This window comes from Telopea speciosissima, chromosome 10 (genome assembly GCF_018873765.1).
Source record: "Telopea speciosissima isolate NSW1024214 ecotype Mountain lineage chromosome 10, Tspe_v1, whole genome shotgun sequence".
Taxonomy (NCBI): Eukaryota; Viridiplantae; Streptophyta; class Magnoliopsida; order Proteales; family Proteaceae; genus Telopea; species Telopea speciosissima.
The window spans coordinates 29,921,456-29,938,694 of NC_057925.1; the positions used below are offsets into that span (position 1 = coordinate 29,921,456).

The 17,239-nt window shown below is 41.3% G+C and overlaps 1 protein-coding gene across 2 annotated transcripts in view; it reads left to right on the plus strand.

Moving 5' to 3' along the window:
* LOC122642397 (protein kinase and PP2C-like domain-containing protein) overlaps positions 1-17,239 on the plus strand; it is a 115,383-nt gene that overhangs the window by 61,736 nt on the left and 36,408 nt on the right. For both annotated transcript variants that reach the window (XM_043835847.1, XM_043835848.1), the window contains exon 8: positions 16,632-17,181. In XM_043835847.1, the coding sequence (XP_043691782.1) occupies positions 16,632-17,181 (550 nt within the window). The remainder of the gene's footprint in view (positions 1-16,631; positions 17,182-17,239) is intronic.

The following is a 17,239-nucleotide window of genomic DNA, read 5'->3' on the forward strand; positions in this document are numbered from 1 at the left end:
CTCCTCCTTTATCGTTCCCCCTATAGTGTTTGCCAGTGTTTGTTATGCCCGGGATACTAGATCCCCTGGTAAGCTTGAGCCTAATGGGCTCCGTTGTATTTTTTTGGGTTACTCTGCCACCCAAAAGGGTTACAAGTGTTATTATCCTCCTACCCAGTGAACATTTTCCTATTATCCGTCCCTACATCTTTAGGGGGAGAACATTAATGAAGATGTGCTGCCTATAGAAGCTCCCCTTCAGTATATTCATGATGAGTCTACTCCTGTTCCTCCCACTATGGATCCCATACAAGGGGAAACCACAGAGATAAATAATAATGGCATTCAGATTTAGAGGGAGCAAGCTCCTGTTCAGATTCAGGGGGAGCAAACTTCTGTTCAGATTCAGAGGGAGCAAACTCTTGTTCAGAAAACCATTAGTGCATTTCAGAGGGGGATTGATAATTCTACTCTGAAGGTCTATACAAAGGACCGTACTAGAAATAAGTAGCTTTAATCCACTCCAGCACCAGTGTCAATCCAGTTGCCAATCCTGGATCTAGAGCTTACTCCATCTGGTGAGATCCCTTCTCCTGAGTTATTTATTGCCCTTCGCAAAGGTACTAGGGCCTGTACTCAGCATCCCATATCTCATGTTGTTTCATATAACTCTCTTTCTCCATCTTTTCATGCTTTTGTTTCTTCTCTTTCTTCTGTGCATATTCCTCAAAATTGGTAGGAAGCTCTTATAGATGGAAAGTGGAAGGCAGCAATGATGGAAGAAATGGCAGCCTTGAAGAAAAATGATACATGGGAGCTTGTGGTTCTTCCTCCAAGGAAAAGACCAGTTGGATGTAAGTGGGTATATGTGGTGAATAGAAGGTGGATGCTCTGTGGATAGATCTAAGACACGACTTGTAGCTAAGGGTTTACTCAGACATATGGGATTAACTACCAGGAGATCTTTGCACCAGTTGCAAAGTTGAACACTGTCAGAGTGTTGTTGTCATGTGCTATGAACTTGGGATGGGATTTTGGGATGGGATTTCCAACAGCTGAATGTGAAGAATGCCTTTCTCAATGGAGAACTGTATGAGGAGGTGTATATGGATATTCCACCAAGGTTCTCTTGTTACAAAACCCAAGGCAAAGTGTGCACTTGATGGGCTGAAGTAGTCACCTCGATTTTGGTTTGGGAGGTTTCACAAGGCTATGATTTCTGTAGGCTATAGACAGAGGAATGCTGATCATACTCTGTTTATAAAAAAGGTTGGTCAAAAGATCACCATTTTCATAGTCTATGTTAATGACATTGTTATAACCGGAAATGATGGTGAAGAGATTAGTCGTTTGAAGGCTTTTCTTGGGAGGAGTTCGGAATCAAAGATATGGGCAAGTTGAGATACTTCCTTGGAATTGAGCTTGCCAGGTCTCCAAAGGGCATTTTTCTCTCCCAACGGAAGTATATCCTAGATTTGTTGACCGAAACTAGTTTGTTAGGGTGTCATCCTTCCGATACCCTTATGGATGCTAATTTCAGACTTAAGGAAAAGGAGGGTGAACCTGTTGATAAGGGCCGGTACCAAAGGTTGGTGGGGAAGCTGATTTATCTCTCACATACTCACCTAGACATTGCCATTGCAGTGAGTCTTGTGAGCATAGTTGTCACGGCGTCATGGTGATCCAAGTCAGTGGAGGGGTGTCACGTCGATATATCGACATGTCGCCCACCATGGCGATCATGTCGACCATGTTTTATTTTTTATTTTCTCAATTTTTAATGTCATTTAGTATGCTATAATATATATTCTATAACATTAAAAATCAACATGAAAGTGTACTACTAGAAAAATATCAACTAATTATTTTAACCCCACATAAACTGATCAATGCAGCTGTTGGGAATTGAGATAAGTCCTAAGCTAGGATGGAAAACACAAAATCAAAGGACTGGTTTTTAGCCGATTAACATTAAGCTGAAGGGGGAAAAAAACTGAAATTATGGAGTTGAATATGTGCTTGCTGCTGTTGTGTACTTGTGTGTGCGTGAGACTGTGAGTGATCAATGATGGACTACTGGCTGTCTGGCTATAATAAATCCCTCCCCCCCCTATCTCTCGACTCTCTCCCTGTCTCTGTGTGTGTATGTGTGGGCCGTGTGCAAGGTAAGAAAAAAAAAAAAAAAAAAAACACCTTCTCTGTGATCTGCTAAGCTGCAAATGAAGGCAAGAAGAAAAAAAAAAAAAAAAAACCGAGAAGACTAAGGTCAGAATCGGAATAAATCCCTCCCCCCCTCTGTCTCTCGACTATCTCCTCTGTCTCTGTGTACAAGCAATTGTGAAGAAGAAAAAAAAAAAAAAAAAAAACGGAGAGGACTACTAACTGAAATAAATCCCCCCCTTTGTCTCTCGACTCGCTCCCTGTCTCTGTGTGTGTAACTGTGTATGTGTGGCTGTGCAAGGCAAGAAGAAAAAATAAAAAAACAACGATATTACTAGTACTGGCTGTAATCATTACCGGAGGCTGGGAGGAGAAGAACTGACGAAGAAGAGGACTGCCTGGGAGGAGAAGAACAGAAGAACTGAACCGAAAGATGGAGTTGCCGGAGGACTAGGAGGAGGAAGAAGAACCAAATTAAAAAAAAAATAAAAAATTACTTGCCTGGAGTTCTGGGGGTTGCCGGAGGGGTTCGAACTTCGAAGGAGTGAAGAACTCTCTCTATCGAGAGTTGCAGGAAGCCAGGAACTAAAGCCAAAGTTGCCGCTTGCCGGAGTCACAATCCTCTGTCTCACAAACTGTTCCTCTGTCTCAACTGTCGACTCTCGACTCTAGAACTTTCTTTTGGCTTTTGCGATTTCTATTTCCCCCAAATTAGGGTATATGTTTAATGTTTTTAATTTTTATGTTAATGTGTATCGCCCTCCAATCGCATTAACGAAAAAGCATCTAAGCTATTAAATGGTTTAAAAAAAAATAAAATTTAGGCCTAACTTTTATACATTCAAATGTACAAATATCGACCGATATGCCCATATATCGTGGTATGGCGTCCATGGCAGCGCCATGGCGACGCCATGGAGGCCATATCGGTCGATATTTATACATTAACCATGGCGGAGCTCGATATGTGGTTTTCCCCAGCGCCATGACAACTATGCTTGTGAGTCAGTTCATCCATGATCCCTACTCTTCTCATATGGAGCCTGTTCTTCGTATCCTTCACTACTTGAAGTTAGCCCCTGGAAAGGGCATTCTGTTGTCTCCTCATAATCACCTACAGATTGAAGCCTATACTGATGCTGATTGAGCTGGTTCTCCTGACCGCAAGTCTATCTCTGGGTACTGCACTTTTGTTGGTGGTAATCTCGTCACTTGGCGCAGCAAGAAGCAGAATGTGATTGCTTGTTCTAGTGCTGAAGCAGAATTTCGTGCTATGGCACAAGGTACTTGTGAGTTGTTATGGCTCAAGGGTCTTCTACAAGATCTTGGTATTCTCGTTAATCTTCCTATGAGGTTGTACTGGCTGGAATTAGCATTGCACATCATCCATTACAGCATGATCACACTAAACATGTTGAGGTTGACAGGCATTTTGTCTAGGAGAAGTTGGAAGGTGGTGTGATTTGTGTTCCTTTTGTGAAGTCTGCTGGTCAGCTAGCTGATATTTTCACCAAGGGATTATCAGGGAAAATGTTTCATCCTATTCTGGTCAAGTTGGGCATGTTTGATATATATGCTCCAACTTGAGGGTGAGTGTTGTATTATGTACACCCCACGGTATTCTGGTCCTTTGGGTGTTTTAATTATGATTTAATTATGTACTGCCAACTCTCTTTGTAAGAGTCGGCTAGAGTAGGGGCAATTCTGTCCTTTTATAATTTTTCCTTTATTATAAATAGAGAGCTTGTTTGATCTATTCGGATCATTCAAGCGTTGCATTCTAATTGTTCTGCTAACAGGAAGCAAGTATTGCACACAAATTTTGATAATGAAAAGGCTTTTTGCGGCTCTCTTCCATTGAAGATTTGTCTTGTGTTTGATCAAGGCTGGTGGGATGACATTCAGTTAGTCTACCAATTCAAGTCAAGACTAAATCTCGAGATCAACAGGGAGCTCAACATCCATGATTTGTATGGTTTGCAGGATTGCTTCTAGAAGGCTCTAGGGGCAGAAGAGAACTTGAAGTTCCCTCTAGGAAGTTTGCTTCTCAAGCCGGGGGAGTAGGCAAGAAACTTACAGTTGGTATTATCACAAGAAGACCTCTAGACTTCAGTAAGGACAAGGGAAGGACACATATGGCACCACTAATGACATTGAGTGTTACTAGTGTCACAAGGTGGGGCACACTACCCAGAATTGTCCTGACAAGAGGAAGACCTATGCGCCAGTAACTATTGTTGACAACGATGCAAGGTTCCTTTGGCTGAAACTGAAGAGGAAAACTATGAAGAAACCAAAGAAGCTGGTACAGAAGAGGTTGAAGCAATGGTGGAAGAGGATGATGACACGGTTGTGGAGGATTACAAGGATACTCCATTTGAGACTGTGACCCTGACAAACATTATTCTTGATGTTTAAGTGATGGAATTTTTGCTTCCACCTCAGTACTTCGTAGACAGAGCTCCCAAGGTTGCAGATGCTATTCATATAGTCAATACACAACCAGAAATTTGTTTGAGACTGGTAAAGGCTGCTATTCACATGCTACCTTATTACTGCAAAACTCATGGTCAAGTTTTCTCAAGCCGGGAGAACTGATGCAGCATTCAGTTGCCGGCAGGAATAGAAGGAAGGCTTGTGGCTGAATGATGATCAGAGCCCTTTTTGGTCCTCTGTTTCTCGATTTCAACCAGTTTCTGGCTTAAATATGATCTATAGTCCAGTATGGTTCACCCAATCGTTGGGTCCAGTGTGAGTCTTTATTTCTTTATTTTATTTGTTATTAAATAAAGTGTTTTAGTTAGGCTGGCATCATAGTTATCAAGGCGTCACCTAGGCGACCCCATTGCATCCAAGCTCCTTGGTCCCCAACGCGGGCCCTTTGAAACGTCATGGTCCTTTCCCGCCTTGATAACTATGGGCTGCATTAAAACTCTATTAGTCGAGCCTTAGTTTGGCTATTTTATTTGGTTGTTTGGTCTGTTTAGGACACCTAATCACAGCCTGCGGCTGGGAGGAGGTTCCCTATTCAGTTTGGATCTTATCTTATTTATTACTTAAGTGGTTGGTCAGCATAGGACTGGTCGATGCGAGGGCCTATAGATTTGCTGGAATTGTTTTTTCCAGTTTTATAAACATGTAAAGGCCATAACAGCCTACCCCATGATTTATGGAATAAAGAAAGCTTGAAGCAGTCTGTGGATTTCAGACCTCAGGCATCTGTGACTTCATGTGTGGCTCAGTGGATGCTGGGTCTTTCCTGCTGTGGATTCAGCAAGGGTTCTGGTGGATTCCTGGTTATCTATTTCTCTCCTATCTCGTTAACTTTCTTTTTCATCAATAATAAGGTCTGTATTATTCTAAACCCTGCGCATGCTAGTTTCTCCCTTATTTTAGTTTCTGTTTTAATTTGATTACAATAATCTGCTAGTTAATTTCTTTTCTGTTAATCCTTAGTTCTTCTAGTCTGATTTCTGGATTTTATTCATGTTTCAGACTTGCTACAAAACCCTCCTTTTGCCAACAATTTCAAGAATCCTACTTGCATTCAACTTTGTTCGTAGCCCTTAGAACTGAATGCTTGAGTGTGTTAATTAACACTCAAGCCTCTTTATTTATAATAAGAGGAAACATACAACTCATACTCCTACTCTGATTCTACATAAGTAGAATCAGTAAAGGGAGAAATATAAAAAAGACAAAAACCCCAAAATACCCCCATTGGGTATTAATACATTATTTCAACACTCCCCCTCAAGTTGGAGCATAAATATCGAACATGTCTAACTTGACAAAAATAGGATTAAAGACTTTCCCACTTAACCCCCTATTGAACACATCAGCAAATTGATCAGCAGACTTCACAAAAGGAACATAGATTAGCCCTTCTTCCAACTTCTCTTCGGATAAGTGCCTATCAACCTCAACATGCTCAGTGCGATCATGCTGAACAGGATTGTGACCAATGCTAATGGCAGCCTTGTTGTCACAATACAACATCATGGGAAGACGGACAGGAGCACCAAGATCTTGCAATAGGCCTCTAAGCTATAACAGCTCACAAATGCCATGTGCCATAGCACGAAATTCTGCTTCAGCACTAGATCTTGCCAGTTGCCACTACTTTTTGCTTTTTACTACGCCATGTGACAAGATTTCCACCTACAAATGAGCAATAGCCAGAGATGGACTTCCTATCAAAAGATCCAGCCCAATCTGCATCAGTATATACTTCAACTCATAGATGGCCATGAGGAGACAAAAGGATTCCTTTTCCTAGGGCTGACTTCAAGTAACGAAGAATTCGAAGAACAACATCCATGTGAGAGGAATATGGATCATGCATGAACTGACTTACCATACTTACGGCAATGGCTATGTCTGGCCGTGTATGAGATAGGTAAATAAGCTTTCCCACCAACCTCTGATAACGACCTTTGTCAACCGGTTCACCCTCCTTTTTCTTGAGCCATGTAGTAGCTTCCATAGGTGTATCAGAAGGATGACACCCTAACATCCCAGTCTCCGACAATAAATCTATGATATAATTCCCCTGAGAGAGAAAGATGCCCTTAGAGGATCGGGCCACTTCTATCCCTAGAAAGTACTTTAGTTTTCCCAGATCTTTTATTTCAAATTCTCGGTCAAGGAAAGTCTTCAACTTGCTGATCTCATTACTATTATTCCCGGTCACCGCAATGTCATCCACATAGACTATAAGAATGGTTATTTTATCACCATTCCTTTTTATAAACAGAGTATGGTCAGCATTACTCTGCTTATATCCCACAGAAACCATAGCCTTGTGAAATCTTCCAAACCATGCATGGGGTGACTGCTTCAGCCCATATAAAGTACGCTTCAACTTACATACCTTGCCGCTGGTCTTATCACATGAGAAACTAGGTGGAATATCCATATATACTTCCTCTTCAAGCTCTCCATGGAGGAAGGCATTCTTCACATCTAACTGTTGTAAATCCCATCCCAGATTTACAACACAAGATAATAGCACTCTGACAGTGTTTAGTTTTGCAACCGGTGCAAATCTCCTGGTAGTCGATCTCATAGGTCTGAGTAAATCCCTTTGCCACCAACCGTGCTTTATATCGATCCACAGTGCCATCTACCTTCTGTTTCACCATAAACATCCATTTACATCCAACTGGCCTTTTCACTGGAGGAAGAAACACAAGCTCCCATGTATCATTCTTTTGTAAGGTTTTCATTTCTTCCATCATTGTTGCCTTCCACTTCCATCTGTAAGAGGGCTTCCTGACAATTTTGGGGAATACGAATAGAAGAAAGAAAAGAAACAAATGCACGAAAAGATGGAGAAAGGGATTCATAAGAGACAACATGGGATAAAAGATGCTGAATACAAGTCCTAGTACCTTTGCGAAGAGCAATAGGTAACTCAGGAGAAGAGATGTTACATGGAGTCGGAGGATGACTTGGATTCAGAGCCGACAATTGAATGGATATTGCTACAGTGGATGGAAGCTGCTTCTGTTTGGAATATCCTCTATGGTAGGTTTTGAGGTTGGAGTCATTAATTCTCCTCTGAAATTCCTCAATGGTTTTCTGAACTGGAGTCAGCTCCCCCTGAATAGGATTTTCATCTTCATCATTACCAGTATCTAAGTTCTCCCCCTGTGTAAGATCCTCTTTGTCTTCGTTAGAAGGTATGGGAGGAGCAGGAGGAGTGGGGTTAGGGTTAGGCTGCTTATATATTGGAGCCTCAAACGGAGCCCCAACAGGGAGCTCAATTAACATATCTTCATTGGAATTCTCCCCCTAAAGATGGGTAATCGGATAGTAGGAGAGTAACAACATCTATACTCACCAAAGTACTATGAGTGGGTGGACAATAACATTTATAACCCTTATGGGATGGAGAATATCCCAAGAAAATGTAGCGAAGGCGACATGGTTCAAGTTTACTTGGGGACTGAGTATCCCTAGCATAACAGACACAACCAAAGACTTTAGGGGGAACCACAAAGGCTGAAGAGCCCTGTAAAATGTTAGCTGGGGTTTGATATTCAAGAACTCGGGTAGGCATCCTATTAATAAGATAGGTTGCAGTAAGGACAACATCTCCTCAATATTGGGGAGGAACAGTACGGGCAAACATAAGAGCTCAAGCCTGGCGGTTTTTTTCTCTCAGTCACACCGTTTTGGGCAGGGGTGTCAACACAACTGGTTTGGAGTATCCCATGGGCAACAAGGTATTTTTGGAACTAACCATTCATATACTATTTGCCATTGTTACTCCTCAATATTTTGAGTGACATTATATTAGGTCTGAACCAACTTGTGGAAATTTTGAAAACAAGAAAAGACATCACTTTTGTTATGCATCAAATACACCCATGTACTCCTAGAATGACAGTCAATAAAGGAAACAAACCAACGATGGCCAGAAAGGGAAGGTTTTCGACTAGGATCCTACACATTAGTATGAACCATAGTAAAAGGAGAACTTCGTTTATTAGAAATAGAATAAGTTGAACGATGTTTTTTAGCCAGAACACAGGCCTCACAAAAAAATTTCGTCTTTATTACACTTTTTAACTAATATAACAACAACAAACTCAGCCTTATCCCAACTTAATGGATTCGGCTATATGGATCCAAACACAAGAAGGAAAACTAAAATCTAGCCAAAAAAAAAAAATGAGAGAGAGAGAAATGTAAAATGGGGAATGCCAAATGAAAGATGCAATATGCTAGATGAAAGATGGTAAGAGGAAGAAGCCCAACCCTGCACAACAGGAGAATCTCAGCTAAATGGGGTTTGCAACATGGATCCTTGCCCTCCAATAGGCCCTATCTAAAGTCATACTTGGAACAAGACCTAGGCTATGCATGTCCTTCCTCACCACTTCTCCTATGGTCATTTTAGGCCTGCCCCTAACTTTTTAGCTCCATCAATAGGGATCATATCACTCCTCCTTAATGGGGCATCCCTAGGCCTTCGTTGAATATGACTATACCACCTTAAATGACTCTCTTGAAGCTTGTCACTGTTCGGGGCGACTCCCACGTCCGCTCTGATACGTTTATTTCGTACTTTTTTCTTGTTTTTCCACATATCCATCTTAACATCCTCATCTTTGCTACACAAAGCTTATCAATATGATACTTCTTAACTGCCCAGCATTCTGCCCCATACATCATAGCCGGTCGTACAACAGTCCTATAGAACTTTCCTTTAAGTTTTAAAGGAATACGTTGGTCTGTACACTCCCGATGTACCTCTCTACTTCATCCATCCCACTTTAATTCTCTATGAGACATCATCCTCAATGCCATTTTCTTTCTTATGATTGACCCCAAATATCTAAAATAGTCACTTTGTAGTATCTCTCTATCCTCAATTCGCACTATATCAATGTCCATCACGGTGTGACTAAAATTACACAACATATACTCCGTCGTTGTTCTACTAATCTTAAATCCTCTTGTTTCCAAGGTTGACCTCAAAAGCTCTAACTTAGAGTTAATCCCTTCTTTTGTCTCATCCACCAAAACGATATCACCAACGAAGAGCATACACCACGGGATCCCATCTTGAATGTTCTTCGTTAAATCGTCCATGATATGCGTGAATAGATATGGGCTTAAGGTTGATCCTTGGTGTAGCCCAATCGTAATTGGGAATTCCCTTCCCTGACCTCCCACTGATCTCACAGTAGTCACCATGCTCTCATACATATCTTTAATAATATCCACATATTTGCTAGAAACTCCTCTCTTTACTAGGACACGCTGGATTAAATCTCTAGGAACTCGGTCATAAGCTTTTTCCAAGTCAGTAAAGACCAGGTGGAGATCCTTTTTGTTTTCTCTATATCTTTCCATGAGCCTCCTCAATAAGTAGATAGCTTTAGTCGTGGATCTACCAGCCATAAAGCCAAATTGGTTCACCGAGATATAAGTCTCTTCTTAAACGGGTTTCAATAACCTTCTCCCAATGTTTCATTGTGTGACTCATAAGCTTAATGCTTCTATAGTTGTTGCAATTTTGGATACACCTTTATTTTTGTAGATCATGACTACAATGCTTCTCCGCCACTCATCTGGCATCTTCCTTGTGTTCAAAATCCTGTTAAACAAATTGGTTAACCAATAAACCCCACAGCCTCCAAGGGTTTTCCACATTTCTATTGGAATCTCATCTAGGCCTGGGGTCTTGCCTGCTTTCATCTTTCTTAAGGCTTCTTTAGTTTCCGCCACACTAATCTTTCTTATATATCTATGACGTGTGGCATCTGGCTGAAAATTTTAATTGTCCGGGTCATTTCTACTCCACCTATCTCCATTTAGTAGGTCACAAATATACTCATCCCATCTCTTCACAATTTCCGCATCTCTCACCATCACTCTTCCATCAGCACTCTGGATGCACCTCACCTGATCAAAATCTCTAGTCTTCCTTTCTCTCATCATAGCTATCTTATATGTAATAAAGAAGAAGAAAAAGAAGAAGAAGAAGAAGAAAGAGGAGAACAATGGAAATCGGTTAACACTTGGGGAGATTTCCACTTAGTGTTGGAGCTCCCACATCATTTCATATATATATAGTGACTTAAGACACACAAGAGACGCATTAGGAAATAATAAAACAGAAAATACCTAAACTATCCCTTAACATAACCGAAACTTAAAACACCCTCTACTAACACTCCCCCTCAAGCTGGAGCATAGATATTAATCATGCCCAGCTTGTTACAAATGTAATCCACTCTAGCACTCCCCAAGGACTTTGTGAACACATCTGCAAGTTGCTTTCTTGTACGAACATAAGTAGGAGAAATGAGCCCTTGTTGCAGCTTCTCACGAACAAAATGACAGTCTACTTCGATGTGTTTCGTTCTCTCATGAAACATAGGGTTTGAAGCAATCTGAACAATAGCTTGATTATCACACCATAGTTGCATAGGTGAGTCGTTTGTAAATCCGAGCTCAGTCAACAACGGTTTCACCTACATCAACTCACATGTAACATGTACCATGGCTCGATACTCTGACTCTGCACTAGATCGAGCCACAACAGTTTGTTTCTTGCTTTTCCATGAAGCAAGATTCCCTCCAACAAATGTGCAATAGGCTGTGGTTGACCTCTTATCAATAGGAGATCCAGCCCAATCAACATCTGAAAAACCCTCAATCCTTTCATGTCCATGATCAAAGTAAAGTAGACCACGTCCAGGAGGCTTCTTGAGGTACCTCAAGATACGAATAACAACATCCCAATGAGATGTTCGAGGAGCAGACAAGAACTGACTCACAACACTAACAGGGAAGGCAATGTCAGGTCGAGTCACAGTTAAATAGTTTAGTTTTCCAACAAGTCTTCAATACTTCTCAGGATCACTAAGAACATCACCAACATCACCTATAAGCTTCAAATTAGGATCCATAGGAGTATCTAGAGGTTTAGATCCTAACAACTCTATCTCTGAAAGAAGATCAATGACATACTTTCGCTGTGAAAGTATAATCCCTTTCCTTGATTGAGCCACTTCCACACCCAATAAATATTTCAATGTTCCCAAATCTTTAGTCTGGAACTTCTGCTGCAAATGTACCTTCAGCTTCTCAATCCCTAAAGAGTCATCTCCTGTAATGACAATATCATCCACATATACAATAAGAAAGATTTTCCCTGCATCAGAGTGCCAGAAAAATACAGAATGATCACTACTACAACGTGTCAGTCCAAACTCCAAAACAACTTTAGTGAACCTACCAAACCAAGCTCAAGGCGACTGTTTCAGTCCATACAAAGATTTCTTGAGCTTGCACATCATACTACACTCCCCCTGAGCAACAAACCCAGGAGGTTGCTCCCTCCTCATGGAGATCCCCATGCAAGAAAGCATTCTTAACATCCAACTGAAATAAGGGCCAATGATGAGTAGCTGCAAGAGAGATCAAGATACGTACAGAAGTAAGCTTAGCCACAGGAGAAAAAGTGTTCAAATTGTTGCGTCGAGAAATCGCTCAGCGGTCCTTCGAGTGCCGTAACCTGCAAAAGACCCTGGGTGACAAAGGAGAACCGGTGTGGTTCTGGCCTAGGACTCTTCGATGCTTAAGTTAGATCTCTCTGAGCAAACAGATGAGTGAATAGAATTCAAGATGGATGTAGGGGTAGAGTACCTTCCCTTATATAGTAGTGCCTGGCGGTGAGGAGAGTCCCAGTTGATGTAGAGTGGCCTTCGTGGTGGATAGAGTCCCTGGGCAACAAGGCTCATCCTTGATTGGTTGTCTTCCCATGAGACATGGTGTCCTTGATAGACTTGGTATCCTTGATGGATAAACTGTAGATAGATTCTGGGTGTTTGAGTCCGTTATGGGTACGTTGACTGATAGGCGGTGGCCTAGAGTCCTGGAGGTAGTGTACGTCCTGTAGTTGGAGGTGGGGTGCTCTAATCTTGTTCGCGGTGTTTCAGCGTACGTCTGTCCACATGCACAGGGTCCCCACCAAAAAGGGGAGCTCACTCAAGGGGGGGGAACTCGCCCAAGTGGGGGAACTCGCCCAGATGGGGGAGCTCACCCAAGGGGAGTTCGCCCAAATGGGGGTGTTCACCCTGCCTTGCCTGGTCCTGCCACATGGCGGTCTCCGATTGGTTAGCTTTATTTGGGGTTCATCACAAATAATCAACCCCATACACTTGGGCATATCCCTTGGGCACAAGGCGAACCTTCAAACGAGCTAAAGAACCATCAGGATTCTCTTCCACCACAAAGACCCAACGACAACCAATAATAGATTTACCTAAGGGTAGGGGAACTAGATCCCATGTTTGATTGACCTCTAAGGCCAACAATTCCTCAGTCATAGCAGCCCGCCAACCAGGACTAGATAACGCATTTACAACAGACTTAGGGATAGGATGTTGCTCAAGAGTGGTCAAGCAAGTATGAAAAAGAGAAGATAAACCAGAGTAAGACACAACGTTAGACAAAGGATGTTGGGTACAACTCCAAACACCTTTGCAGTGAGCAATGGGTACATCAAGTTCAGAGAAAACAGCAGGAAAAGAAGGATCAGGAGAAGAAATATCAGGAGAAGAAGTACTTGGGGAATGATCCACCGACGAAGAAGATGATGGTGACGGAGGAGCAGGGGGGCCCAAGTCTTCCAAAGATGGTTCTGGAAAACAATATTCTGTGGCACCGGTGGAGCTGGCGTCAATGGTGGTGGAGATACCTGTGGAACAGAAGACAGAACAATATACAAAGGAAAATAATCGTCCAAGTCAGAAGGAACTACCGGAGAATCCGTATAAGGAGTAGACTCAAAGAAAGAAACACCAGCAGTGACAAAATATTTCTGGAACTCAAAGGAATAACAACGATAGCCCTTTAGAGTTCGAGACTATCCAACAAAGATGCATTTAAGAGCTCTTGGATCCAACTTAGAGATTTCTGGACCATGATTCCGAATGAAACAAACGCTGCCAAAGACACCAAGGAGGGGTTAAGTCGAATAAAGGAGTAGAAGGAATCAAAAGGGAATGAGGTATCTGACAATGTAAAACAGAGGAAGGCATACGATTAATGAGATAACACATAGTCAAGATAGCATCAGCCCAAAAAGGTTTGGCAACCTTCATTTCAAACAAAAGAGACCGAGTGACCTCTAACAAATGCCTATTCTTTCTTTCAGCCACACCGTTCTGTTGTGGGGTGTCGGCACAAGAAGACTGATGGATAATGCCATGTTGAGTCATAAAAGTAGAAAAATAAGCAGAAAAGTATTCCTTAGCATTATCACTACAAAAAATACGTAAAGGAGTACTAAATTGAGTCTTAATTTCATTCACAAACGCATAAAAGATACAGAATAATTCAGAACGATTCTTTATTAAATAAAGCCAAGTACCTCTAGAATAGTCATCAATAAAAGTAACAAAATAACAAAATCCCAACTTGGAGGCAACCGGACAAGGGCCCCATGCATCTGAATGAATTAAAGCAAAAGGGTGACTAGACCTTTGATTGACTCTAGGGGGATAGCTCACATGATGAAGCTTCCCAAACTGACATGACTCACAAGGTAATCGCAAAAGAGACTGAAAACGAGGATCCAAAATGCGTGGGCTCTACAATGATTGATGGCCCAAACGACAATGGACTTGGTAAGGAGATACCAGGCTCGAACATGCCACAGATAAAGTGTCTTCAAGTAGGTATAGCCCCCCTGACTCACGACTCCTACCAATCGTCCTCTTCGTCGTAAGATCCTGAAGATGCATGAATCAGAGAAAAAGGTTACAGAACAGTTATAAGTTTTAGTAAACTTAGTAACAGCCAGAAGGCTAAAAGGAAACTCAGGTAAGTAAAGAACAGAAGATAAGGATAAAGGAGTGGCCTGAACAGTGCTTGTACTAGTTACTTTAGCTAAAGAACCATCTTCTAAGGTAACATTAGAAGAGGATACACAAAAGGAAGAAAATATACCTGAGACCCCAGTCATGTGATCAGAGGCTCCTGAATCAATGATCCAGGGGCGGGAAGCAGTCGAAAGACATGCAATTGCATTACCTGTCTATCCGAAAGTAGCAGTGGAAGGTTGGGAGGACTGAGAGATCTGGAATTGGGTAAAACGAGCATAATCCTCATCAGATAGCGTCACAGTAGTCCTACCCTTAGAAGAAGATGAGGGAGGTGTAGTCTCAGTAGTGGCAGTAGAGTTGGCAAACTATTGCTATGGTGGTTTGCCATGAAGTTTCCAACAAAAGCATTGACCTTTGTATTAATTGGATGTGAAAATGCCTTGCTGTGAGCGATTTGTAGGAAGAGGTGTATATGGATGAACCTCCTAAGTATGTTGCTTAAAGGGAGTATAGTGGTTTAGATGTGTTCTTTAGGGAAAGCTATTTATAAACTGAGTTGAAGTAGTCTCCAGTTCTCCATATGTCTGGTGGTTCTTATTTGTCGGTTCCACCGCTGTCACTTTGATGATGCAGTGTTTGTTCGATGGTGGGCTAATTATGGTGTTGTAGTGCTGATTGTATAATTGTATATGTGAATGACATTGTTTTCTCAGGTGGTGATGCTTATGAGATGAAAAGATTATATCACATTTGCAGAAACACTTCCACGCAAAGGATTTGAGATAGCTAAGGTATTTTCTTGGTGTTGAAGTTGCAGGCAGCAAAACCGGTATTAGTCTATTTTAAAGGAAATATGTTCTTGATATTCTCTCAGAGACAATGTTGTTGGGGGCTAAACCAGCTGATTCAACCATGGATGCTAATGCTAACTTTGATGGTGAAAGCAGTGCTGGTTTTGCAGATAAACAAAGGTTTAGGTGTCTTGTTGGGAAGTTGATATACGTAACTGTTACTCTTCCTTATATTTCTTTTAAAATAAGTGTTGTTAGGCAGTTTATGAAGACATCAAAGGAGGTTCTTAGGGAGGCTGTTTGTTGTATATTGCGTTATTTGAAGAGTCCTCTAGGAAAGTATCTGATTACAGACGACATAATCTCTCTTGAGGTTGTTGGTTATTCAGATGCTGATTGGGCTGGTGCCGCTGATGCTAGAAGTTGTACCACTGGATATTGCACTTTTATAGGTGATAACCTGGTTACTTGTTGCAAGAAGCAGAGTACAGTTGCTAAATCTAGTGCAGCAGCAGAATTTTTGAGCAATGGCTCACACATCTATGGAATTGATGTGGTTGAAGACACTTATGGGTGAAATTGGATTTCCTGTTACTAATTATATGAAAATGTTTTGCAACATCAAGCTGACATTTGTAATATGTATTGCTAGTAATCCTTTGTTTCATGAAACAACTAAACATATTGAGGTAGATTGTCACTTTGTTCAGTATACAGTTATGAAGAAGGTGATCTCTACTCATGTCAATTCTTCAAATCAATTGGGAGACATTTTCACTAAGCCTAAAGGTCGCGGTTGCTGTTCTTAATTATGTGTTCCAAGTTGGGAATGGGAGATGCATATGTTCCAGCTTAAGGGGGAGCAGTAGTGAGATATACTGAATCATATCATTGTTAGTAGGGGTACACTTGCCATCACTCTATGATTAATATAATAAAGTGGAGCATATGGGTCAGCCTCTCTATGTGAGAAAACCTTTCTCTTTCCTCTTTCTCTCTTCTCTGTTCTCTCTCTCTTCTCTTTCTTCCTTTGATTCTGCCCTAATCAGTGTTCAGATCTGTTAACACGATGAAAAGGACTGGCGTCTGGAGATGGGCCATGGCTGTGTTGTTTAGTTTCTGTTAAGATGTGGAACATAATCATTTTTTGTACTCCATTTTTGAATTTCAGTTTTAGTTGGAGTTCTAAAGTTTCAGAATTGTACATTAAGTCGATGATTCGGGTCATATTCAACTTTCATAGCATCTATAGATCCAACATCTTTTAACTTTTTTGACCTTCCAGATACATGTTTATGATTTTGTTCTTCCAATGTCTGCAATGATATAATCAAGTATACTTTACCTACAGGCCCATACTGTATTGGAAATGAGCTATACTGAGCAACGACTTACATCTGCTGTGGTGTCTGAAGGACTGCGTCCAATGCTTGCTGGTTCTGAGTCAGGTTATCCAGAAAGTTTATTGTCATTAATACAGAGGTGTTGGGATGCCAATCCCAATAATAGGCCTTCTTTTGATAATATAGTTGCAGAACTGGATTCAATTGTAAAACAAATGAACAATGTAAAACAAGAGGAAAAGTTCCTTGGAAAACCTTCTGTTTCTATTAGTGATCAGCTTCCAAACTACACATGGAGCCCTCCAATTTATCAAGAGAGTGTAAACTGGTTCATTGAAGGGGAACAATTGTCAAAAAGAGTATCTCTCGCAGATAATTCTATTCAGACAATCTGGCCTGATTCTTCAAATGATCCTTTGGCATACCAGCCAATACTGTCTTGGGGTTCCTTTGCTACTTGTGGGAGAAGGGAGAGCATGGAAGATGCACACTTTTTGATGCCTCAAATGTGTAACCAGAAGGATATTCATGTGTTTGGGATCTTTGATGGTCATCGAGGTGCATCACATGACTCTTGTATCTACTATTGTTTTTAATTTACATATGAGATTGAAGT